Source organism: Xiphias gladius, chromosome 18 (assembly GCF_016859285.1).
Source record: "Xiphias gladius isolate SHS-SW01 ecotype Sanya breed wild chromosome 18, ASM1685928v1, whole genome shotgun sequence".
In the NCBI taxonomy this organism is placed as follows: domain Eukaryota; kingdom Metazoa; phylum Chordata; class Actinopteri; order Istiophoriformes; family Xiphiidae; genus Xiphias; species Xiphias gladius.
The window spans coordinates 25427590-25454604 of NC_053417.1; the positions used below are offsets into that span (position 1 = coordinate 25427590).

Below are 27015 nucleotides of genomic sequence, written 5' to 3' on the forward strand. Positions count from 1 at the left end.
CGCAATCACACAATTAATCTGACAATGTGTTCTGTGTCTAATACCTGAAATGACTGGCCCTCCATCCTGATCAGTGCTGTGCACAGGGGGTTGGAGTAGCAGGATGGGGGGACGGCGGGGGCCGTTTACAAGTTTAAAACTTGTGACCCAAATGCAGTCCATTGAAAATCTGCTCTTTAACCAACAACAACGTTCACTTTTGAAAGTAGTTTGATTCTTATATAGCTCAGCTGTGGCAACTATTCTTAGACCTAAATGTGGTTTGCAACACATGAGATCAGGGGCACTGGCTCTTAAGACTAGAAAAAAAGACCCCCCCCAAAAAAAAAAAAAAAACCCTGCCGTAAATGGTGGAAATTTATTCACCCAACTAGATATAACACTGTAAGAAACAATGTTTTTATCCTCAAACGTCTCTTGTCCTCTAGTTGTGGGACAAAGACTTGATAAGAGATCAATCAAATTACCACCCTGAAATCAGAAACCAATTTTACTTCTACATTCCCCCCAGATGGATCCATATTACCGGCCACCCAGACTGAGCATGGTTAAAAAACTAAAAAACAAAAGGGGCTGAGTTGGTGTTGGTGTGATCCATGAAGGTTTAGTTTGATTCTTATTTCTGTCGGTTTTAAGGCCTTACAGACGCCACTGACCTCTGTCTGGAAGGCCGCGAGCTAAACAGACACAATTCATGTTAAATAGTTAGCCGTCAGGAGTGTGTGCATGCACGTGTGTGACTGCCGGATGAGGCTGCGTTGTGCTGCAGCAAAAGGTTCGAGCGGGGCTCAGTTTTCGGAGGTTCGGAGCCCTCCGGGGTTGGCAGAAATTGGGAAAATATTCCAAAAGTTCTCTGGTTCCAGCCTGTCAAATAAGAGGATGTCAGGCTCTGACTTCTGAGAAACAGTATTCCTTTAATAATTTCAGTGGTAAAATAAGTCTATGAATCTTTTTTACCTAAATAAAAGTGGACATAAAACAACATACAAGTAAAAATACTACATTCAATATTTTACTTAAGTAAAGGAACAGAAGTATTATCAGCAAAATGTGCTTAATGTATCAAAAGTCAAACTACTGAATTATTATAATACATTTAAGCTGTTATTTTTACAATAAGAAATAGGGTAAGACTGCCAAAAGCATGCGACCTCTTTGTGGTCTCCTGACATGATGTACTTTTTTTAAAAAGTAAAAGTACCCATAATGCAGAATAACCCCTTCCAGAGCATTATACTTTCATATATCACATCATTGTATTACTACTATTGATGCATTAATACATTTTAGTGTAACAGCCGGTCAAGGTGGAGATAATTCTAACTATTTCATATACTGTTGTCTAGTTAATATACGAACATGCACCATGTTTTGAAGATCATCGTGTCTGCCGTATGTAAAATATCAGTTATTATTAATATTAATGTTGATGTTAATGAAGCGTAATTTATAAGCTAAAGGTGTCAAATGGTTGTAGTGGACTAAAAAGCACAAACCCCCCTTCTGAATTAAAGCCGTAAAGTAGAAATAGAAGCAGTACCGCAAAAATATACTTGATTACAGTACTTGAGTAAATATACTTAGTTATTCTCCACAGCTGGACACATTTTTGAAGAGAAGACTGTGTAAATGGGCCTTTTACTACAAAACTGCAAGTACACAAATGCGTCTTTGGGAGAAGTATACTGATATGAGACGTTCACGGTCACTTTCAATAATGGGTAAAACGAGCACAAGCTTCAGACAAGGACTTGCGCATTTTCGCAGCGTGCTGAAAGAAACAGGACTGGTAAAAGAAAGAAAGAAAGAGAGAAATTAAAAAAAAAACTGAAACAAAACGTTAGCGCTGAGAGAGACACGCATCCAGCAGGGAGTGAAGGGTGAGAGATAACGTGCTGGGCCGGGTGTGTCTAAAGGGTTAACAGGGGGCGGCTCAGCAGCGGTCAGCCCGTCTGGGTGGAGTGAAGTTCAGACATGCACTATGACAAATTAGCCAAGAGGACTGCGTTATGGCTAAGTGAAAAACACCAAGAGCACTGAAAACGTGTCTTTTTAAAAAAAAAACAAAAATAACAAAAAACCAAACAGACCAAAAAAGAAAAAAAAAAATACAGACAGGAACCCATCCAGGTCGTTACCAAGACGTGACAAACACTGAGCTGAGATGAGCGATGTGAGCGAAGAGTCGCTGCTGGACTACTTCTACTCCACCGGAGGCAACTCAGGCAGAGTCAAAAATGCAGACATACTGAAGACCTTTAAGCCCTTTATTGGCCACAGCGACGTGCAGTTGCGTGGTAAGTAGCGAACCGTTGCACCGTGGCTTCGGCCGGATGAAAGTAGTCGCCCGAAAACGGTGAGAGGAGCGTGATGTGGTCGTGCGGCATCTGCCCCCCTCCCCTCCTCCGCCACCCCACCAGTACTGGTCGGTACCGCGGGATGGCACAAATGTCAACTGACCTCGTGTTTGTCAGACTCTCCTCATAACTGTACTATTATTATTATTATATTGTTATTATTATTATTATTATTTAAACGCTATATCCCCCGGCCCTGCTTCAGCAAAACGACTTCCATGTCCTCGCATTGTGCTCTGCTGTAAAACTAGACATCTGGTTTGTATTTAAAAAAAAAAAAAAAAAACAAGCCCCTCCAAAGAGCTACAGTTTCAGCAGGAATGGTGTCATTTCCTCCCCCGGGCGAGTTGCGACCGAGACAGGGGGGACCCGAACCGGCCCGTCAGCATGAATGTGTCACATGCGGGCCGAGGTGGCTCCTCGGACAGGGCCGGCGACGCCCTCGGCAAAACGAGGGAAGAATCAAAATTTCGCCGCCCCACCATCTTAGCTCACGATGACCGGGGTCGCTGTGGAGGTGTTCTGGCTGAAATTCTCTGCCGTTCCTCTCCTCCCACTTACGGCACAAATCCTTATGCAACCCTGCCCCGAATCACTGCATCGAATTTCCTCATGTTTCTGCTGACAAATGGTTTTGGGAGTAGCTCTGTGTGCCTACGTGCTTTTTCTTTTTTCTTTTTTCTTTTTTTTCCGCAGTGCACTGTTTTGCGTTCCTTTGCTAGCTAGACCAAGCTAAAATTTAAACCAAGGTAACACAACAGCTCTGCAATAAATCCCACTTTAAAGCCAGACTATACAATTAAAAAAAAAAAAAAGCAACACAGTCTTCCTGTTACAGATAAAAAGTTGACTTTATGAGCAATTCAGTGCAATATTGCTATGCTTTTTTTTTTTTTTTTGCCGCTATATCTTAACTTAGCCTGGTAGCTTCTGGTGGCCATGGACAGATTATGACACGTTGGGCCCCTGGGTACAGACATGTAAAAGGCCCCCCAACCTCCTATATAGGACCAAGACCCTGACTGACACAAGGACAAAATGACTACAAAGTCGTGTTGTTTCTCTTTGTCATTTTGCATCCATTTCTGGTGACTTTGTGTGTCTTTGTGGTCATTTGGCATCTGTGGTCATTTTGCATCATTTTGTAGTTGTTTTGTGTTACTTTGTTGTTGTTTTGCATCCCCTTGTAGGTGATTTGTGTCTCTATCTGGTCATTTATCATCATTTTGTGTTCGTTTTGTGTTACTTTGTGGTCATTTTGCATCATTTTGTAGTCCTTTTGTGTTACTTTGTTGTTTGGGATCCCCTTGTAGGTGTTTTTTTTCTCTTTCTGGTCATTTTGCATCACTTTGTGGTCATTTTGCATCATTATGTGGTCCTTTTGTGTTACTTTGTTGTTGTTTGGCATCCCTTTGTAGGTGTTTTGTGTCTCTTTCGGGTAATTTTGCATCACTTTGTGGTCATTTTGCATCATTTTGTGGTCCTTTTGTGTTACTTTGTTGTTGTTTGGCATCCTTTTGTAGGTGTTTTGTGTCTCTTTCTGGTCGGATTGCATCTCTTTGTATTATTAAATAATAATAATCGTTTGCTGCTGATGATGTTAGCAAACCTGTATAGAAGACATTGCCATGTAACGGACATCACTGAGCCAGTTCGCCGACTCCTCTCCACTTGTGTTACTGCCACGCTAAATTTTAGCATTTTACATTTGTTAATAGTTTAACACGAAGGTAAATGAAAGAGTAAACGCCTGGTGTACCTCAGCAGGAGACACGTTTGTTGTTTGCTGCCTGGATGTATTAACAGAACGGACATTTCTGACTCAGTAATAATTGCTACACGACAGTATCAATCTAATGTTTGCTAATGTTAGCTAACATTAGCCATTGGAAGCAACTGGTCATACCAGGCCAAGTAAAGCTGCAGCAGATCGTATTAGCTGAGCAGTATTGGATTTGCTTATAAATTCTTTTTGTTGTTGTTGTTGTTATTGTTAACAGGTTGTGTTATTACTCCTTTCACAAGTTACGTAGTCTCGCTTTAAAGTGCGATGGACAGGATTTATTGCAGGGCTGTTGTAGTAGACTGCAATTGTTTTAGCTAGGTGTACCTAACGTAGTTGCATGTCCCGCTGAAATCCTGAGATTTTTTCGGCCCAGAAAACAAATAATGAGCTCGTAATGATTCATTACAAGCTCATTCAGAAGCACCTTTACCTTTTTGCACTGCCTGAAATACAAACATATTTGAACCTCCCTCAATGATTGTCCAAAGTGACCTTGTACTACAGTTGTGGGCACGTACGGTCCAGATGCCATGTGGGTGACTGCAGTTGTTGACAGAGGTTTAGGGAGCAACCTTGGTGCTCTGCCATCTGACATGGCTGTCCAATTAGAAAAGTGCTCCCCACATATTTAAAGTCTGTCGTAGCATGTGGTTGCAGCTTTACATGTCGTAATTGTGATGATAGTGTTTTAATCATAATTAAGTCCACATGCATGACTGGATGTAGACCTCTAATGGGCTTGCTTTTTCATCAGATCAGAAAACTGGGGCATGGTGGGAAGTGTAGCAGTGATTGGGAGGGGGGGGGGTTGCACGTGTGTGTTTGTGTGACTTGCTTGTTTTTGCAGACCTCTGGCTAATAAATAACTAGCATGTAAACTATGTTACTCACTGTGCTCGGCAAGGAATTCTTTTGTTGAGACAGATGTAAGTGGCAGCTTCCCTTTGGATTTCCTGTTGTTGTGAATGTGAGCAACTGTCTCACTACAAATGTTCTTTCCGTCCACATCAGGAAAGGGAAACACTTCAATTGTCCTGAGCTGCATGCCCATGTACACCTAGGCATGAATGGAATACCTATGCCTTGGGGGGGGGGGGGGGGGTGCTCTCTGGCTGCTTGATAGCCAGGGTCCTGCAGTGAGAGGCAGCTCTTAATCACACAGCCTTCGCACGCCTGAATGTCCGCTCGCCGGTGTTAACGAGGACAGCTAGCTTTATCTGGTGAGCTCTATCAGCTCGTCAGCTGTATAGTTTGTCTGGTTCCCACAGGAAAGATTTACCGTAGGTCTAACGTGACTCAGGTTTTTTGGTCTGTTTGTATCTCTGCTCATGCTGGAGGGGGAACCTCTTTCCTCTCTTCAGTGCTTGTCTTGCAGTGGTATTTTATGTCGAAGCAGCCGTTTTTTTTTTTTTTTTGGCAACGTGAGCTGCATCTTGCTTGGTCAGCCAATTGTGTGCTGGAGCAGACCCTGTTCCTCTTACGTCACATCAACGCATACAAACCAGCAACTCACCCAGCAGGCCGTTACTCACAAAGCGCACATCTACAGTACTGTAAAAAGGCACGAATACATTCTCTCCGTGTTTTTATCTGGAAATACTATATGTGTTTTATAGTAAATCCAGCTTAATTCGAGCTCTTTTTATTCCCGTCTATTTCTGTCACCCACATGAAATACCTGAGCTGAGTGTGTTCAGTTTCTTTTTTGCCCCTCATTTGACAGTTTGGGTATTGGAGCCACTAATGTCAAAGTATTACAGCATGTGAGCTATTAAAAGCTATATTTAGTTTTCAGTTTTTCAAGTGAAATATTTTTATATTTATATTTTTTTCCTGCAGCTAAATACAGAGAGGAATTCAAGCTCATCATTGACCGAATTGCTGTGGTGAAGTCAGAGAATGTAAGTAAACTATTAAAATAGTTTTACCTTTTGTGGAAAAAGCTCTTCACCCATGTACTCTGTTTTTGTATTTCTGCACTGACGCATAACAACACAGCTGTTTCACTATGAGCAGTTGTTTCAGTTAAACTACCATGACATAATAAGGAGTTGTCCAACCTGTTAACTTTTTTCTCCAGAACGATTCATATCCACTGGTTTCCCGCAAGGGACCCCACCTGCAGCTTTCCTCTTCCTTGAAACTGTTTTTATGAAAGATTTTCACATATTGACACTGCTACGAAATGTTACTGCAAAAGTAATCCGTCCAAACTCAGTTGAGTTATTTTGTAGGGACTGGTTTTGTTATTGGAATCAAATAAAAATTGTTTCTGTCTCTTTATTTTCAAAGGAACAGTTTGGCATTTTGAGAAATATGCTTTTATATTGCTTCTTTGCCGAGAATTAGATGGCAAGATCTATACCACTCTCATATCTGTCTAGTACTGTAAATATAAAGCTACAGCCAGGAGACGATCAGTTTAGCTTAGCACAAAGCCTCGTCCAGTGCTAAATAAAATCTCCCTACCACGGACGATGGCATGTATTTTTTGCTACATGAGTGTTGCACAAGCATAAGGAGCAGGAGCTTACCTCAGCTCTGCTGACAGAAAGAATGTAAGGGTGCTATTGGTAGACAGCAGAGATTCTAGGAAACTGGTCTGGACAAACCATGTTAAGTGTAGGATAGTTTGCAGTATCCAAATATGGTGACACAAAGAAGAAAAATGAAGAAGCTGATGCTCTCTCAGTGTGCATGAGGCAACTACATTCTTTGTGAAATTGTCATTCTCTGCTGCTGGTTCTGTCTTTAGCGCGAATGAACCGAGCTCGTCATTGAACTTGGAGGAGGTCGATTGTGGCCGTCTGACTCTTTCTTCAACTACGCGGACATCATCCCTAAAGATCCACAATTACGAAATACTCTAAGGCTCAACGCATCTGATCCGTCTTAACGTACGCAATCGTGAATGTAAAACAATAAATAGGGGTTTTATGGGGCTTTCTGTGCTGTAACTATTTCTTGTTAGGGTGAACTTATAGCATCTAACTCCCCATAAAACTTCAGTTTGTTGTTTTTACATATGTTTGTATACATGTAAAGTAACCTGGATATTGGGCAGAGCCAGACTAGCTGTTTCCATTGCTTTTAGTCATAATGCTAAGCTAAGCTAAGCTCATTGTCTCCTGGCTTCACACTAAAGGTGTCCTGTGCAGTTGTCTAGTAGCACTATGGTGTGTTTTGTTTTGGGTTTTTTTTTTCCGTGCATGTGCATGGGGACAAACGTGCAGGGCACGAGACACAGTTCTCACCGGCTCACACTATTACAATGACATCCTACAGGATGGCTGTATTGCACTAAGAAATGCAGCAATACCCCAACAAAGGTAGGAAAGAGGAAGACGGCAACCTAGCAAACGGGGATGTAAACAATGCAGGATATAAAATATTTCAAATATTCGCAAATGGTTCATGAGAAAGGAAATGCATTCAACACAAAAAACAAAAACAACTTCACAGGGTACGTTTACTGGACAGATATGAGCATGGTATCAATCTTCTCATCTACATGCGTTACGTTGACTAACTCACATACAGGCAAACCATGTCCCCCTTGCTTGTAGTCTTTATGATAAGCTAAGCTAAGATAAACTAAGTGCTCCTGGTTGTAGCTTCAGATGTTCGAGTGGTATCCATCTACTTGTCAAACCCCTGGCGAGAAAGCATATAAGCATATTTTAAAAAATGTCAAACTGTTTTTTTGATTGGGCATAAAGTCAAATTTTTCTTTTTTTTTTTTGTTTTCAAGAGAGACTTCTACATAAAAACCCTGATACTGTTTGACTAAATCACACATTCAAGATCTAAACAATAAAAGAGGAAATCTACAAATTTTACATTCCATAAACCATTTAAAAACATAAGTCATTATTGCTTGAAAAAGTAAATGGGGCCAGGTTTTTGTTTTTTTTTGTTTTTTTTTATATATATATATAAACAGTGTGTAATCCACTGATGCCAGAAACAGAATTTATGTGCAAGGAAACTAACCTGACATGTGATCTGGTCCCTGAGTAATTTGATTCAAAAGGGCATTGGAGATATGAGGTACTACTGTCGCTCTAAAATAAAGAACCACAGATATATTATTCCCGATACTGGATAAATGCATAAAAAACGCACACAAGTTAGCGTGATGACTTCTAGTTAGAAGGCGCAGCACGCAAATGTTGCAGCCAGATTCAGACATGACTGTGACATGACTGTTTTCGGCTTCTCAAAGCCATATTGTGCTTTTTGACTCTCTGTCGCAGGGTGAGAAGTACCTCGTCCTAAAGAAGAAATACCGGCAGTTGCTGCAGGAGCGCGACACCAAACCTCAAGATGCAGACGGGGACGGACAGAAACATTTGAGCCTGGCCAGAACAACGGCCTCTGTAGGGTGGGACGCGACGGACGCCGCGACTTCTTCCCCCAACCAGAAGGAAAAACAGGATGAGCTGATGTCATGTGGAGAACCCGAGGGCACTGCAGGGGTGACTATAAAATCAGCTCATTATTCTACTCTGTTCTGTTCTTATCCCCGTGTAAAAGAACAAAATTAATTGTGTGAAAAGCTGGGATGATTCAGCAGCAACACTGGGTGCTAAAATGCAACTGGCTGAGTCTGCCATCGCCCCAGGACACCGTGTTAACTCTTCATGCGAGTGATGCGCTTCTTTCAACACAAGGCCATCTTTGTCAGTGAACTCTGGTGCCTGTGCCTAACGATGGCCCTGTGGTGCGGGCATTTACACAGAGGAACACTGTGGGACAGAAAAAAGAAAAAAAAAAAGCTCTTTTGCTGGGGCAAATCTAAGTCAGCCACTCCGAGAAGAAAGAGAAGGTCAAAGGGCTTATGTCTTTACATTAAGGGCAGATCTGTTTTAAACTAATGCATAGAAGCACTTGACCGCTGTTAAAATAAACACTATGCACTGCTTGAATGCATAGTAATCCTCTGAAAGTACTTTTACATATTGTTCCTGCTATAAACTTGAGCATTTAATCATAGATTTGAAAGATTAATGTATTTTATGCTGCTGCTTGGATGTCCTCACACATGATTTGTTCAAACAGGCACTCAAGTAAACATTATCTGTCCACACCCATATGGCGAAGGGAAGAAAAGAGGAAGCAAAGTGCTATTGCGGGCTGTTCAGCTCAGCCAGCGCTCGACACAGCGAAATGTGTGGCCTGTGAACACTCGGGTCCGCAGGTTTGGAGTTTGTACTCCTGTAAGACCCGTGGGACAGAAACAGTAGCCGCGCAGCACATTCCACTGCCACATCCCACCGTTCAAATCCAGGTGAGGATGAGGTGGACAAAGATTCGGTGTTAAAGGCTCAAGGGGGACAGTTTTGAGTGGGAGGCAGTGCTTATATACTGGGCTTGTACTCGCCGGTACAGAGTAGCAATACTGTTGCTTTTTGCTCACCTGCCTAATTTTAATGCCGCGCACAGCCACTTTCCAGCAAATGTACGCATGCACGTATGCCGGTTCATTACGCGGTTCCGGTTAGAGCTGAAACAGTGAGTGGATTCGTTGACAGTTGTCCACAGAAAATGAATCTGGCATCATTTTGGTAATCAATTAAATGTTTCGATTTCCGAAGCTAAAATGTCAACGATTAACTGGTTCCATCGTTCCATCGTCTAAAATGTTTATATTTTCTGCTTCTCTTTTATTTTTTTTATGATAGTGAATTGAATATCGAAAAAAAGCTATTTGAAGACATCCCCTTAGGCTTTGAGACACTGTGTGGAAATTTTTTTTTTTTTCCAAACAAATTTCTGACATTTTATAGACCAAACCTTTATTTGAGAAAATAATCGTCATATTTGTTGATTAGGAAAATAACTGTTAGTTGCAGCCCCAGTTAAGTTTAGCTGGACGGCTGGATATGAGGTTAAACTCGGTAAAAGCTAGTGCTGATGTGGAAAGAGCAGGTGGGGCCTGTCTGTCAGATGGAAGAGTAAGCCAGCCAAGTTATTCTAACGTGGTTTTCATGGATGAGGCCTTCCCATGAACTCGCATGAACTCCCCTCAGTCGTTTTCTGATGCGGGTCTATAAATATTTGTGGTATGAATTCATAGCATGCTGTGTTTGTGACCCAGGAGTCTTTGTGGGACAGTTTCGTGGAATCATTACGGTTACGTTTTTCCCCTTCAGATCAGTGATTCCCAGCGAGGGGTACTTGAATATATACACACAAATAGCATTACAAATTGGTGTGAGGCTGAGCTTTTGTCTATTTTTTGTCACGATAACCAGTAAACCGCCAGCTACAAGAGGCCGACTGCAAAGGAAATGCCCTCCGAACAACACGAGTCAGCCGTAACACCTGAAAGACACGCGCCTGCGATTGACACTGCGTGAAACTAGTTAGCGAGCAAGCAGAGAAGTCGGAACGGAGAGCTAAAAGTAATGGATATGAGCTTCTGCCGCTCCGAGTGTCAGTAATGTGGATTCAAAGTGGACCAAACTTACTGAAAATGAAAAGAAAAAGAGGAAAGAAGAAGCCTAAACGTCAACAAATCTAGGAAGCCTATGCCTTAAATGGAAAAAAAATCTTGTAACCACTTGCGGGGTTGAGTTACATCCACTTCAAAATCTATTCTAAAGACCACATTTAGAGCATGACGAGTGGAGCGGATGAGGAGCGGTGGGGGCACATCAGACAAACGACCTCCTGTAATAATCGCTATTAAACCACCAGGCAGGATCATGTGGTACTGTTGTTGGACATAGTGATGCCAAAATTTACGCTTACAGAAAATATGATCAAGTATAAAATGAAAAAAATCAAAATCAAAAAACTAAATAAACACAGACTAAGTGTCAAAATAGCCCGACACGATATGTTTTGAGTGACTACATAAAGTTTATATTTTGAAACGTAGACCTCAGATCTCAGGTCGTGTGGTGAGCACGGAGCTTTGTAGCCTCTACGCCACCATTTACATTTTGTTTTAATTGTTCTTCGTTTCCAAAAACCTTGCGTGTGTGGAAATGATGAACTGGTCGTGTAAACATAAAGCTCAGTTGTTGGTCAGGTATCTTCTCCAACCAAACATGACACTCTTTACTCATAAAAGCTGCTGATTAATGTCCTTTCATTCTGAACTTAATTGAATATTTTAGAGGAACATTATTTAATTGCATTTCACTGTGCCTGGTCAGAGGGATAATACAACTTGTAGCTGAGTGGGGTTCCGTGATTAATCATTATAGGATAAGACAAGACTATCAAAATTCACAAACTTACCATTTGTATATAAAGTAATTAAAATGAACTCCAACTTTACCAGCTGCAGCATTGAAGCGATGTACACATTAAGGCATCAATAATTATAATCCAATAATATCACACAATTAGAGCTGAAACAATCAGCAGAAAAACCAATCAGCAACTATTTTGATGATCACTTAATCACTTCAGTCGTTTTTCAAGCAAAAGTAGTGGAAAAAAACCCCCAAAGATTTTCAGATTTTAGCTTCTTAAAGCTAAAATCCGTCATATATCACAGTAAACTAAAATATCTTTAGGTTTTGGAAAAAAAAACAACATTTGAAGATGTCACCTTGATGTTTCGTGAACTAAAGGAGAAATTGGTTAATCAAAAAAATAATGATAAAATAATAATAAAATGAAAATAATCTTTAGTTTCAGGCCTAAATATAATACATTATTCTGAAATGGGCCATTCAGTAAAATGAATACTTTTACTTTTGGTACTCTAAACATAATTTCTGGCTTATACTTTTCGATTTTCTCTTAAGTAAAATTTCTGAGTGCAGGACTTTTACTTGTAACGGAGTGATTCTACACTGTGCTCGTGCTACCTTTATTTGAGCAAAAGATCAGAATACTTCTACCACCACTGATGGTTGAATAACACTGACTTCCAGTTCAGTGCCTACACCCCAGTGGTTCCTCTGTTACCCACCAGGTGGTGCTAAGTAAATTACCTGGATTTGTAACCTACAGCATGTTGAATTTTAGATGGGGGGGGGGGACCAGTTGGGGAAGAATGGGGGGGGGCAATCTGCATTTAAATTAAGCTCTCTGTTATTATGTTAAGCAGCAACATGTTGGAACTCATTAGAAAGATAATAATCATTTGTGCCCATTAAAGAGATTGGGATTCATCCCAGAGAGAGATACGTGGCTTTCCTTGATGGGCTGCACAATAGAAAGATGAAATATGTTGGAGTGTGTTAATACAACACTGCAGTGAGATTAAGTGTATTTGCTTAAGGTATTAGTCACACCATTGAACTTGATTAATTTAGGACACACAGCGTTGACAGTGTTATACTGTTCTTAATCAGAACACCTGAACACCTGTATACTGTAGAGCTGGTCGCCCAAGGCTTGTTAGGAAATGTCAGTTGTAATATCATGCTCCCAAATGAAGGCTCGTTCTCTTGGGAAGCTGCACTCTGGTTCCTTTGAATTTAAATATATAATCAGGCGGAGAGCATCGTCCTCCCCTGGTATCTTAGTTTGTAGTTTAGTCCGTCGTAGAGAAGAGCAACTTGAATTCATGTTAATCACAATGGATATCTGAGCCAATGTTAGCTTCGTGTCCCGTGCCCATGGATAAGTAAAAATAAATGATAGTACATAAATGCCAGGGATTAGAAACTAGCATTATCGAATTTACTTTTGGACTAAAACTAAAATTGAGCAAGACACTCAACACAGATCTTGGTCTCAGTTCTATATATATATATATATATATATATATATATATATATATATATATATATATATATCACTATTGGATTTTTTTTTTTTTTTTTTTAAACAGAGGAAGAAAAGCTGAACAAAAGGTACAGGTGGAGAGTGGAGTAGTAGATCAAGCTGCAGGAGTGGTTTCAGAAGTGTCTATGGATATTTTGACACTTTTTTCCAGCTGTGAAAACTTGTTACTAGTGGAATCCAGTGCGACTGCCTTTTATTTTTAATCTGATTACAGCTTCTGTTAAGGACAAAATGACGAGTTTTTAAAAGTCAACTTTTAAGCCTTTGGGAGATAATAATTTATTTGTTTGCCATTTTAAGACCTCAAAGGGAAAATGTGTAGCGGTGTGGCTGTAGGAATGGCACTGCTGGTTGGTCGGTCTGTCTGTCAGTTCACCACTTTGGTCCGGAAGGAAATACCTCAACAACGATTTGTTGGATTCACAAGAAATTTTGTACTGGCTTTCATGGTCCCCAGAGGATGAATATTTGATGATCCCCTGACTTTACCCGGATGAACCCCATTGACTCTAGGTGGTACCCGGACTTTTCCTACAGCCCCACCACGAGGTTGACTTTTGTGGTTTCTGATGAAATGTCTCAACAGCTGCAGAGGAATTGAAAGTTTGTAAGGACATTCACGCTCCCCTCAGGATGAACTGCAATAACTTTGGTGATTCCTGAACTGTTCATTTAATGTCATCCTTTTGCTGAAAATCTCAATTTGTCCAATACTTGAGCCTATGACCAAATACCTGTCCAAACTAATGACATTCTCATCAACCGCAGCTTTACTTTGTGTTTTGTGCTAATTGGCAAATGTTAGCAAAAGCTAACAAACAAAACTAAGATGGTGAATATGATGAACATCACCCAATTAAATAGCAGCATGTTAGCACTGTCAATGTGAATTAAGAATGTATCTCAAAGCACTGCTGTGCCTAAGTGTAGCAACAAAACTATGTCGGTAGACTCCTAGTCTTGTTTAGTTATCTGATATACTCTGATACGCTGAAGACTTTCTTGAATTTAGTTTTTGTTGCAGATCTACAGTTTCAGTTTCAGTTATTACTGCACAGTATCAATATAGAACTAGCAAATGAATCAGTTAGTTGATGGAGTGATTAAATCAACTATTTTGATAGATTATTAATCCTTCAAGTCATTTTTGAAGCAGGCAAAGAAAAAAAAAGAAAGAAAAGAAAATGGCTAGTTCCAGCTTCTCAATTTTCATTTTTTGCAGCTTTTCTTTGTCTTGTGTGATAGTACACAGAATATCTTTGGGTTTTGGACTGTCGGTCAGACCAAACAAAAACATTTGAGGACGTAACTTTGAGCTCTGGAAATCTGTGATAGGCTATTTTCAGCATTTTCTGGCAATTCAAAGACTAGACAAATATTTGAAAAATCAGATAGCGAAAATAATAGTTGCAGCCCTAAAAGCAATTAAAATGACTGTGAAATAAAATATAGAGTGCTGGGAGGGTATTTGCTGGAATTCTGGACCCCTCTCAGTCTTTCCCTTTGTGCCCAACAAGATTTTCCTCTGCCTGTTATTACTGGTCTCCACCAAAAGTACTAAAAAAAAAAAAAATGGACATGTGTCAGAGTGGAAAAGGCTGGATAAATACTATCCCTCCACTTTTCATGTTCAGCACGCTGACATGTGGCAGTTTGTAAAAGAGACATAAAAGGGCTGAGTGTTTTAACATCATGTCTCCGTGTGATCTGAGAACAATTTGCAATCAAGTTCTCGTCAAAAGAGGCAAAGAAGGAAAAAAAACAAACTCTACCCTCTCACATAAATCAGCCAAAGTGACACTTTTATACACTGCCAGGAGGCTATGTCCATTATTTTTGGAGTTATTCTCTTGACTCCTTTGGAACGTGACAGAAGCACAGGGCCTGACTGTAGGCATGTTGTTTTTTGGTTAATTGTTAACTGGATTGTTATTCATTCCCCCGTATGTGTGAAACTGTCACCTCTGCCTTGCTTGTCTCATTACCTCTCTATCTGTCTCACACCCTTTGGTCAAGTCTTGTCAGCTGGAAAACATCACAGCAGTGGGACCACTGTGTGAGTGGGAGTGTATGTGTAACCGGTGATCTTAGCATTGTGCTAAAATCATTTTAGCATAATCATTAAAATTATTTTTAGCATCATGACATGTCACAGTAATAGTCATCCTTCCCCTTTTCTGTCTTTCAGTCCGAGTCAGAGCAGGACGAGGAGTGTACGGGCAGCATGGGCTCCGCTGCAGTCGCTGTAAGTCCCTTTTCATGTATTATTCCTGTGGTTTGCCAAGAGCTTTGGAGGAGGTATAAGAAAAACATGTGAAGAGAAACAAAAGCAGAAATAAAATTATAAACTGATGAGGTCTGTGCAGCGTCATCATGGGTGTCTCCCAAAACGTGTCAGTTGGTTGTGACTCAGTGGTTCCTAGGAAATGGATTAGCTTCAGCACTATCAAAAGAGTCTGCAACAGGATGTGGATAGTTGGGTGTGTGTGTGTGTGTGTGTGTGTGTGTGTGTGCGCGCACGTCTGAGCCCCCCCTCCTATCTTTGTACTAGCTGGATCCGATAGAAAAGGAGTGGATCTACTCTGCTGCTGGCGCTCGGGTCCCTGACCTCTCTCAGCTGCTCATACAGGACCCCTCGCTGGCAAACAAGAAGGTAGCGTTGCCCTCCGCCCTGCCTCTCAAAGGATCATTTTGCTTTATTACAAATTGGATCTTATTTTCATATTTTTTGGACGTCTGTAGGTAATAACAATGTCTGGGAACGTGGTGATATGGCCACCACAGAGTGTGGTGTGGCAAGAAACACCAGCAGCCAAAGTTTTAAACAAACCCCGAGGTCAGCCAGACTTATTTAGAAGGGAAGACAAATGTTGAAGTTATCACCAAAACTGTCTGGGGGACAGCGATGACCTGCAAAACAAGGGGCACGTGACAAAGAGAAGCAGCCACGGTCGTAACGATTCTAACCCAGAGGCTAATTCTTGGTAGCCTCACTAGCTCGTCCTCTTGTACCAACATGTAGGTGATCAGTTAAGAAGCAGAATAACAAAACTCCCCCATAAAAAACTGTAAAACTCTCTAGAGCAAGTTTTAATGAATCACCCTGCCGCATTTTTTTCTTTTTAAATGTATTTAGCTTTGAGAAAGCTATATCATCTCACTGTTCAAAATAGTCAAATTTAAAAGTTATCATGAGAAAAACAAAGTGACACTTGGAGCAAGCCAAAGTCCTTGGAATATACAACAGTATGCCCTTAATAAATACTCATGCAAACATATCCTACAGTTAGTCCGATTTTAACAGCCTCTTCAGGTATAAACCATCTTGAATATAGGACTTCAATTTTGCGTCAGATATTTTGAAGTGCAGGTCTGTCGTGCAGTAAAAAAACTCTCATCAACTCTCTGCCTGGCTTGAGAAATATTTTCATTTTCATCGCGATTGGAGAGTTTCTTAAAATCACGTATTTTCATCATTCATTCATTACGTCCACTCAAACATCAGTCACGAAACAATAAATACAAAGAAAAACGACGACGACTCTGTGTTGATGTTTCTTAGTTTTTGAAAATTGCATTGCATATGCTATTAATCTAATTTTCCTCATCATCAAAGTTCTTCAGATGTGGTGGAAAAGAAAACAGACTTGTAAGTACCTACCGTAGTGTCTGACTTTAGTTCTTTTGGCTCCATAGTCCCTGGAACTGTTTGGTGAACAAGGGCTAAACCTGCCTGATCGTCTCACTGCTCGGTTTCTTGCCTCGTCAGACTTTGGTGTCGCAGTGTCCCAAGTGTTCCCAGATCTCAGCAATCGCTTTGTTGGGTAAATTCAAAACTAATAGAATTAATAACCAAAACCACACAAATGAGACCCAAGTTGTCATAAATGAAAATGATCCTTAAGATGTATCACAAATACTGTTTCAGGTATGGCTTCACTGATTTATTGTTTTGTGTCTTTTTCTTGGGGTGGGGGGGTCAAACCAGGACTTCACCTCAGTGAGTATCGGATTTGGCCATGGCTACAGACTTTATGTAACTGTAACTGTATTCAGTTATCATTAAGTCGTTGTGTAGGATGTTGTGCATGACGTGATTTTTGTCTGTCTTCTTATTTTCTCAATCTGACACTCCCGACTGTGACCGTGAACATCCTCTTAGGGGGTAAGTTTCATCGTTCGTACCTCCATCCAACACTTGGGTTATCGGAATGGAAGTTAATTCACAACTTCAGTGGAGGTTACCTCCGTCGCAAACAAACCACATTTCAGATCTCTGACTCTTGATGTATCAACTGATTCCTCACTCTCAGACCTGCGTTTTGCTTTTCACAAGCTCATGCTGTCGAGATTTTCCCTTTAATGGTATTCTGAGAACCCTGTGTTAAAACGTCCAGATCATGCATTTCAAAAGGTCCACTATCAAAAGGATTATGAAAGATAGCTTTTTAGCTCCTGTGCCCCCCTGACAACCCAAATCCTTTTATTTGTCTCCCTGTGCGCTTAAGAGATTTGAGCTCATGTTTGTTGTCCCTCCCCTGTGTCACAGTTCTCACACCATCCTGTGGCCATGGCAGACCACCTTCTAAGAGTGGCCCTAAGCCTCTGCCATCCCTACTCGGACAAGATAGCATGGCCGCCATTGAAGTGTAGCGAGATTCGGGGAGGGGGGGGGATTAAGGAGAGTCTTAATGCCCCACAAAGACTTCACCCACTTAAAGATAATCTGAAAGTAATAGAGCAGGCTGGGATTAATTGTAGAACAATGCTGGTTGTGTCCCTGGGAAGGTGCTAAGTCCCCCTCAGGCCTCTTTGATGTTCCCTTTAGCCTTCAGCCTTTCCCTGTTCAGCAGAGGTGGATGCCTTTCCAGAGATAACATACAGAGATACCTACAGTCCAGAAAGTCACAAGACTCACGAGAACCAAAGGCTTTAAAACCGGGAGTTATTATAGTTCATCTGCATTTGTCACGTCCCGACTTTGCCCAACAGAGCTAAGTGTACCAGATACCAGGCTCTACATCAGATGTTTAACCAGGACTGAAGGGATTACTTTTCATCCTGGGAGGACTTAAGTGTTTCCTGTTCTGACCAAATGTTTGTAGGGATCAGGTGGTTTTATAGATATGCACTTCAAACAGTGGTTTAAAGGTGAAGCTGCTTAAAAGTGAGGCCATAACACAAGTCAGAACACCTATATTTCACCTAAGTCAGTCACTTCTCTCTCCCAAGTCTCACTCTCTTTTTGTCTTCCTCCTCTCCTCGCGACGTGGGCCTCCATTCCTGCTGTGACGGACTTCCTCTGCCACACAGTTTGTAAGTACATCATTAGCCCATCACTCCTCTCTGTCTTCCTCCACATCCAGGGCAGTGTTGGTCCTGTTGACGTGAGCCCTCTTTAGCCACCACCTCCCTTCCCTCACTGGGGAAGCGCATGGTGGGGACACGGCCGTCCCCGAGTGATCGGACCAGGTGGGGGGTCACCCCGGTAGGTAGAAACAGAAACGAGAGGCACAGGAAGGGAAGACGCCGCATCCTGTTCAGCCTCGTCCATCACTCCTGCCCACAGGGAGACCCGCCAAGCCGCCTGTCAAACAGCCCTTTGGCCAATCTGTCTTAAGATGTGACAGGGGACAGACAAAAGAGATGGAGATACTCCAGCCAGACAGCATCTATCACAATCTGTCCTCCAGACGCCTGATGTAGAGAGATGTAGCGACATATCGCTTCCCCATTCCCCTCAGTGGACACAAGCAGACATTTTTCGCTGGCCAGCTGTTGGACGGGCTTGTTGTACTACGATTAGCACAATTAGCGTCGTAGCTCCTAAACACAAAAGGACCGTTCAAGCAGTGCGATAGCCTCAGCTTGTTCCTCTCTTGTGTTATCATTATATTGTTATTATAGACACAGAGCTAAGCATCCATTTTTCTGAAAAATAAAGACCTAGTCTTGTCATTACAGCTGTTTTGAAGGTATTTCCAAATTCCTTAAAGACTCCTCAAAAATATTCCATCTGCTGCACAATAAAAAAAGATTTTTAACCCGTGTTTTTGAAGTTGTGACTATTTCCTATCCAGTTGCCCGGAAATGAAACATCTCCTTGCTCTCACTGTACAACACATGTAAAATAATAAATATTATTTTGTAGGAAAATATAAAATAAGAGACAGTAACACTGATATAGACAAATGTAACTGATATATAGGTAATATAAATTCAGCAAAGACATATGTCTGGCTTGAATCTTTCTTTGAATTAGGGAAATACTGTTGCAAGTTTAGAAACATGCAGCAAACACAATGTTTTTCCACTGTTGGAAGAGTCTTTGAGGGTTATTGAGATACCTTCAGAAAAGTGGTGAGTTTTGTTCAAAGACCTGGGTTTTTCGGTGATTGCCCGGTATTTTTCTGACAAAGGGATATTTAGTTCGCTTACTCAGAACAGTAGAAAACTTTCAGAAAGTTTTTGTCAAATATATATAAAATCAGAAATGTGTCAGCAAACACTCACCAGGTATCATCTCTGTGTCATCAAGCGGCTTTGCAATTGGAGCTGATACGTTTTAGTGCTCACCAGCACATTGCAGGTTGGACTCATTGCTCATAGATCGGTTATTCCAATGAGTCAACAAATTCCTGTGCGTGTATTTTATTTTATTTTTTCATTTATTTATTTTTTTGGGAAATTCAGGCATTTATTAAATGGACAACAGAAAATAAGAGGAGGGAGAGATGGCGAATGAAATACAACAATGTTCCTCATCAACAGGGGACAGTTCGGTTCAGGGACGGCGCTTTAACCTCTAAGTGTCCCAACATAACTTCATGTTTTATTGACATTATTTGAGCGAAGGTGGATTCTGTTTACAAAAGTAAAACAACGCAAGTATTAGCATAATGATGTAAAAGTTCTCAATATAGAGCAATGGCCCCTGTCAGGGTGTTATATTAATATACGTGAAATTTTGAATTATTTTTGATACATAAACTTGTGAGCAGGAATTTAATGTTGTAACTGGCTGAGGTAGAGATAGCTTCAACAACTTTATATGCTGCGGGGGTCGTTTAAGGTATAACAGTTCATCAAATGTTATAAAATGATTCACGTTTTATATGTAAAAGCTTCATCTGCAAAGTAACTATAGCTGTCAGATAAATGTAGTGGAGTAAAAAGTCCAGTATTTCTCCCTGAATTTTAGTGGAGTAGAAATATAAAGCAACAGAAAATGGAAATACTTATGTAAAGTGTAAGTACCTCAAAACTGTCTATGTACAGCCCTAAAATGGTGTTAGTCACATTTCGCTGATGAATATTAATAAAAAATAACTCGTCCCTTAATGAACCCTGTTTTTTTTTTACAAACAAAGACTGACGTCAAAGAAAGATCTCATTGTACAACTGGTCTTAAAAATTATGTTGTACTTCACAACTCTACCAGCCCGAGTATGTCTTGAGTTTGTCTGACCAGAGGAACTCATAATAACTCAATTTACATTCCATATTACTGCTGTTGGATGAAAAACCACTATCTCCACAACTAAGAAAAGAAGTTTTCCATCTTGTGCATATGCTCGTGAAAGGATTTTTTTCCCCCCTTACACTGCGTTTATTTAGTTACAAAGACATAAAATAACAAAAACGGAGTCCAACGTTCATATGTAATTCTGAAATGGTTACTGTTGGGTTTGCTGTGTTAAAGGTCAGCCTCAGGAGGGGAGGGATGTGGTTACTTAGCCGACGTCTGCACCTACGCTCAGCTTTCACCTGTCGATAACCCGTAGTTATGCGGCTTAAAGTGTGTAGGGCAAACAGAGGAGATTACAGCTCTAGTCAGCAGGCAGGCCGACGTGGTTTGCGTGTGACACGAGTTTTCGGCTTCATAAATGTGTCTGTTATTTTAACATCTATGCACACTTTGAGTATCTTAGCATGTGGACATGTGGGTGTGGACATGCTGGGGGGGGCTGTGTTTCCCTCCTTGACATGTGCTGACAGTAGTGTCGTGATGTCTGGGCGGGTCTCCCCTCTGCGGGTCACACTAACATCATCAATCTTCCCCCCCGGTGACAGGCGGCCAGGCCCCCCAACTGTGGGCACAGTGCTGTGTTGTTTTGTAATTAGGCTCCGTTAGATGGCAGGAAACCATCTCTCCGTCCTCTCTCTCTCTCTCTCTCACCATCCCTCCATCCGTCCACTCCCCTCTGTGCGCAGCTGGCCGCCCGCCCTCACGCAGCCAATAGGAAGCTGCCCTGCTCAGCTCAGACAACTTGTAATGATGCGACAGCAATTACCACACCTGATAGTAGTGCAGAACGCTGTAGTGGAAACTTTCTTTATGAATAACTCTTTCCTTGTTTCTCACAGACAGCCCTGCACTGGGCCGCCAAACATGGCAACGAGGACATGGCCACTCTAGTGGTTAAAGCTGGTGCCGATGTCAACACCAAATCAGTGAGTGCATTTTTTATTTTGTCATTGTTACGCAATGATTTTGAAGGGGCACTCCAGCTATATAGGTATTTCAACTGTGACTAAAAATGTGCATTTAAATACATTTCTACAACATAAGCATTTTTTTCTTCAAAGGAATAGTTTAAAATTTGGAAAATGCACCGAGGGATAGATGAGGAGATTGATGCCACTCTCATGTCTCACTGTTAAGTATTGCAGATCAGTAAATTAGGAGGGAAAAACAGATTTAGAAAAAAAAAAAAAAGGTCAAAATCAAAGCAGCAGAGGCCAAAAATATCCTGACTTTTAGTGCCTAATATGTGTCCAAAGTCTTGCTGGATCCTACTTTTCACATAATGCAAACCCAGTAGCATCTTTCATAGAGAGCCGGGGACTAGACATTACGTCCAGGCTAGCCTCTGTTCCACCAGCTTCTGTAACTCAAAGCAATCCATGACTGAACATGACTTTTATCTGTCTTTTTGAAAGAAAAAAAAGTGGCGTTTACCGTCCATATTCACACATACACAGCAAAACTAATTTTTCAAGTTTGCAGTCGGTGAGAGAGAGAAAAGGAGCAAAATGAGGGAGGAAGGGGGAGATGCTGTTGAACCTCCATTCAGTCTCCTCCTGCTCTCTGTGGTCACCCATGCTGTGTTTTAAATGCAGCCGAATTCACAGTATAGTTGTTCTTATTTACATTTTTTCCCCCCCCATTTCTGTTGTCAGGCAACGGGACAGGTATGAAAGCTCATTAGTGCTATCTTGACCGGTAGGCATTATAAAAATCAGTCGGATAAAATCATTATTTTTATGATCACGAGATCATCAGGCAAAATAAACAAAATTACAGATTAATGAAGGCAACATGGTCGACTTTTAAAATGACTGATGACAGAGAAGTTTAGAAGCAACTAATGGCTGTCATATTCAGATACAGCAAAAAAAAAAAAGCATCTGTTACCACATCTGAATGAGCTGCTGTATTTATGTCTATAAGAAAACTCTAAAATAAACTATAAATGCGGCTGCTGAAGAACAGGCGGGTCCAGTTCTCATGCGTTTCCTGCGTAAAACCAAACCACTACGGAGCCAGATCGCAGTGACGGTACATACGGCGTTTGCTATTAGAAAAGTAAACCCTCATGAATTAAACGATTACTTTTGCGAGAACAAAAGTAGTTATGTATTAATGGGTATTAATAGATTTTGATTTTGTAATATCCTCATTCAAAACCTCATTTAAATTTTTAAAAAAAAATTTTCCTGGAGCAAAATCTTGAATTCCAAAGTTGGACCATGTCCGCCTGGTAAAATGCCCTCGTCCCGCGCACTACATGCACCCAGTTTGTACCACGGACTTTCCGTCAAATATTCAAAGTCTCAAACCTAACTATAAACGACCCTGGTGACATCATCGGGATGTCACCAGAATTTAGAAAGCTCCCTCCAGAGCACCTATACAACCATTTTGACCTGCTGAGGAAAACGCATCATGACGAGTAAACTGAACTTTGTGTGTAAAATCAGTGGCGTGCCCCTTTAGCACTATGGCGCATGACATTTTTGCTTTTTCTATTTATTCATGTTAATCTTCTTTCTTGCAGCATGTGAGTATCCGGGCTTTTATCGGGCAGCGATCAGAATGTACAGTAAGTCGTCTTTTTTTTTTTTTTTTTTTTTTTGGACGACAGCAGGACGACAACATGGCTGCTGGTTTCTTCCGTTGTGCCCCTCAGTGATGTAACGTTCCCTAAGTGATCTCTATGAAGATCCAGCTGTGCAAATGGATTACAGCAGCACGTGTTGTCGGGCTGCAGGAGTGCTCCGCTAATAAATCATGTCATGTCACGTTAATTGTTTCCCAAAACAGTGCGTCTATGTGCCAGCGTGCACAGCTCTACAACTCTGCAATTTTCAGCGAATTACCAAGCAATTATGTTTTTATCATTATCTGGTGTTTCCATAACCTCTGCTAATTTGTATACTTTTTTCCATGCTGTTTTCGTTGGCTGCGTTCGGGCCTGGGAAACTCCAGGGGGTAGGTACTAAACCCTTTCGGTACTGTGCCACAGTTACTCCCCTCAACTCGGCACAATGTGAAATTGTAAATTTTAAGCCCCTCGGCCGTTTATGTGAAGGTGTGTTTGCATGCAAGGTTGCATCACCAGTGCCCTCTAAAAGTAAATGCTTCAGAACTTCAGAATACACACATTTTTGGAATTTTCTTTATGCATGTTTCCTTTTGCTTTACTCTTGTTTTTTTTTTTCTTCTACAGGGGTATACACCTTTACACATTGCAGCCTTACATGGTCATCGGCATATTCTTGACCTGCTCATAGGGACATATGGTAAAACATTTTACAACATCAAACCCTTGATGGCTTTTTTTTTTTTTCTTTTTTAATCTCTTTGATACATGATTTTACTTTGTAAAAGGCATCGGTCAGTTAAAGACTGACAGCTGGTTTCAATCTCATGTGGTTATTTCTGTTTACCTTCGGATTATGAGTTTTTCCTCACAGCTTTCCGTGTGAGGTCTCGGAGAGGTAGCTTACCTGCCGCCCTCCATGACCAGTCTCACTTTTCAGAGATTTATTTTCACTTTTACCAGGCGCCAAAGAAAACTTAAGGGACTACAGTGGCCATCTTGCCTGCCATTATCTAAACATCAAAGAACCAGAGGGTCCAGAGGAAGACTGCGAGCTGCGTGAGTGCCTCATTCTTTTGCTACTGAACTGTAAATGATTAAATGGACAATAATCAGTGTTTTATAACTTTGTTATAATTAATTACTCAGGCGTTCTTTCATTTTATTATGTTGTTTGTGTGTCTGTGTGTGTGTGTATATATATATAATTTTTTTTTCCCCCCTGAAATTCTTGTATTTTATGTGCACATTTAAAAGTTGTAACTCAAACATGCATTTTAAAGGGATGTGGTTTTGAAACGCGCTTTAGAAACAAGGTTTACTCTCCTACTCAAGTAATATAGAGGAGAGCACTGTAGCATTTGCATGACGAGTTAGAGGCACTGTATGAAATGTTAGATAAAGTCTTTGAATTGTATAGTCACTGTAATGACTGAAGTTTTCTGACTGAAGTAAAGACATTTGTTAAACAAAGTGAAAAACAATAGCCATTTTTCTTTACAGTCATAGTTCGGCATTTTGGGAAATACTTTTATTAATTTTCTTGTTGAAAGTTAGATGAGAAGATCAGTACCACTCTCATGCCTGTACCCCGAACACAGTGAAAAGACTGGTACTACGGTCACATGTGTCTGTTAGATACAAAGCCACCGCCAGCAGCTGGCAGGCCTAGCCCAACGCAAAGACTGGACGCAGCGGGAATCAGCTAGCCTGCCCAAAGGTAACAAAATCCACCAGCCAGCACCTCTAAAAGACAGCATTTAACACATTGTATGTGGTTTCTTTAATCTGTACAAAAGCCAGAGTGTAAAAATAACACATTGCGGTGTCTGGCAACCCCCCCCCCCTTGTAAAACTACAACTTGTCGTTTTTACACTTCGGGTTTTGTACAAACAAGCAAGGCCTAACGTGTTAATTAGTGAGCTTTAGAGGTGCTGGCAGGCGGTATTTTTTACATTAGGACAGGAGTAACTGTGGCTAGCTGTAGCTAGCTGTAGCAGCATTTCACTTTTGTTATCTAGATTGTAAAAAGCCTAAAAACTGCTTTCTCAAAAATGGCCGGATCGCAGACAGAATCTCGGCCAATTCCGAGGTAACTTAGATGAGATTACAGCGGGGAATCGTGGCTGCTCCCGAATCACTTAACATTTGTTTCTTACGGCCCCAGCGTTTCAAGTCACTCAGGCCAGGGAGCGGAACAGGAACAGGAAGCTGGCATCGTTGTTCCACTCCAAGAAGAAGTGGGGCTCGGCAGAGGAGCTGGCTCCGATAGAGGAGGAGAGGACGGCGTCGCATCAGCTCGTCCTTCCTCCGTTCAGACCCAGAAAATTCTCCCGCTGAGGAAAAGCAAGACACCGGGGACGATGACTGACTCTTACACACTCATCCTTACATCCACATTGACACACATAATGTAAACCCCCAAGCATAAACCCTGGAAGTATTAATGCTCTATGTGTATATTTAGTACGTATACACACACACTGCCATTGACACTCACGCCATTCATACCGATGCTTATAGACACAGTCACACACGCTTGCTGATGCACCTACAAGCTCAATCCAAGCGCTGAACACGGATGCTTTAACTTTGAAGAGGAAGTGCGGCAGGTGACGCTATGCTTACACGTGTATTACCAGTATTTATGCCTACCATAGAAGTATTCCTTGAAGCCTTTCAGTTTTAATCCAAATGTCGCTAAATGTTACCTATGCCTTACAATTCAAAAATGAGCTCGGGCCACCGGGATTCCTTAAGCCTGCCTTTGACTTTGTTTGCGTCACAGTGAGCAGCTCTGACAAGAGGACAAGGGCCTGGAATGTAAAAGCTGTCCAGATCATCTGGGTTCATGTTTACCCTCAGTGAGTGAGTTAAAGGGTAGAGCTGGTGATATTCTGTATTTTTTTTTTTTTGTTACTGGCCTCAGATACCATGAGAAGACAAAAGGGGCAACGCTATGTTTGTCCGTCTCCAAAACGAGTTACAGGTATGGGGTTTCATTTTTTTTTTAAAAAGCGAAATAATTTCCTGAGACAGCCGGGCGCCGGAGTTTTTAGCAAGCGTCACTGAAGCAGGAGTACACAGTGTGTTTGCTGGGGCCTATTTTTAGCCACAGATTTGATGGATGTATGTTTGTGGGATCGACTCAAAATAAACTACGCCGCCCATGTGCATCATAATGAAGGAACACGTCTCCCAGTGCAACAGTGTGGCTCGGTGATGTGTTTTTAAGTTTTAGACAACAAAGGAGCCCGACGGCACAGAGTAATAAGATATGTCGGGCTCTGGATACACAGACAATAGTTGGTCACTATTGTTATTCCACTGTTGGTTTTATTTATTTTTTTGTGTAGATATAGAATATCACCAGACGTATCCTTTAAACGATCACACCGGTTGGTTTCGTGTGTTATGGCCTGTTAAAAATCATGTGCACTCATGCCACAACCATTTTCCAAACCACACCACTAGTACTTAGATTGATCTCCCAGCGAACTACACAGCCACTGATTCAGATTCATGTCGCTATGGTTTTTAAATCCATCTGCAGAGGAGACACTTAGGTGACCCATTTCGGTGAAAATGCTGTGTAGTTGATTAATGATTATGCGAATCAAAAATGACACTGTCATCTACTGCCGACGCAGTTTTAAGTTGGGCCTGTTTGAAAAGTCTACCTTGGTGATGCATTCAACTGCTAGCAGGAAACTCGAGATTCAGCTGCTTTACAGGAAACATTATTACTTCACAGAAAGCATTCCTGTTTTTTTTTAGTTTTTTTTTTTAACCAAATGTGTTTTTGCCTATTGTGTTGTTTTTTTTTGTTTTTGTTTTTTTGGGGGGTGGGGTGGGGGGGGGGGGGTTCTGAGCAGGAATGCAATGCTGTTTGGCAGAGGAGTTAACTTTATTGAATTACGTCCACGAAGGCACCAGCAAGGAAACCAACTTGCAACTGAATTATTAGACACAATAACATGCTTTTTACAGACTAACAACTGATTAATCGAT

The 27015-nt window shown here is 41.2% G+C and overlaps 1 protein-coding gene across 1 annotated transcript; it reads left to right on the forward strand.

Annotated features, from left to right (window-relative positions):
* Positions 1 to 1987: 1987 nt before the first annotated feature.
* LOC120803672 (ankyrin repeat domain-containing protein SOWAHB) lies at positions 1988 to 26805 on the forward strand. Its single transcript, XM_040152394.1, has 13 exons — positions 1988 to 2297; positions 5983 to 6044; positions 8400 to 8621; positions 15086 to 15142; positions 15449 to 15550; positions 16886 to 16897; positions 18211 to 18213; positions 21265 to 21351; positions 22959 to 22961; positions 23390 to 23392; positions 23631 to 23703; positions 23967 to 24062; positions 25172 to 26805. The coding sequence occupies exons 1-13, from the start codon at positions 2165 to 2167 to the stop codon at positions 25342 to 25344; spliced, it is 1026 nt and encodes a 341-aa protein (XP_040008328.1). The 5' UTR covers positions 1988 to 2164; the 3' UTR covers positions 25345 to 26805.
* Positions 26806 to 27015: the final 210 nt, after the last annotated feature.

Bases quoted from the DNA above. Each gene is read 5' to 3' on its own strand.
- LOC120803672 (XM_040152394.1), top strand. From the start codon at position 2,165: ATGAGCGATGTGAGCGAAGAGTCGCTGCTGGACTACTTCTACTCCACC. The intron at 2,298-5,982 runs GTAAGTAGCGAA...TTTTTCCTGCAG, and splicing joins CAGCGACGTGCAGTTGCGTG to CTAAATACAGAGAGGAATTC. The intron at 8,622-15,085 runs GTGACTATAAAA...TCTGTCTTTCAG, and splicing joins AACCCGAGGGCACTGCAGGG to TCCGAGTCAGAGCAGGACGA.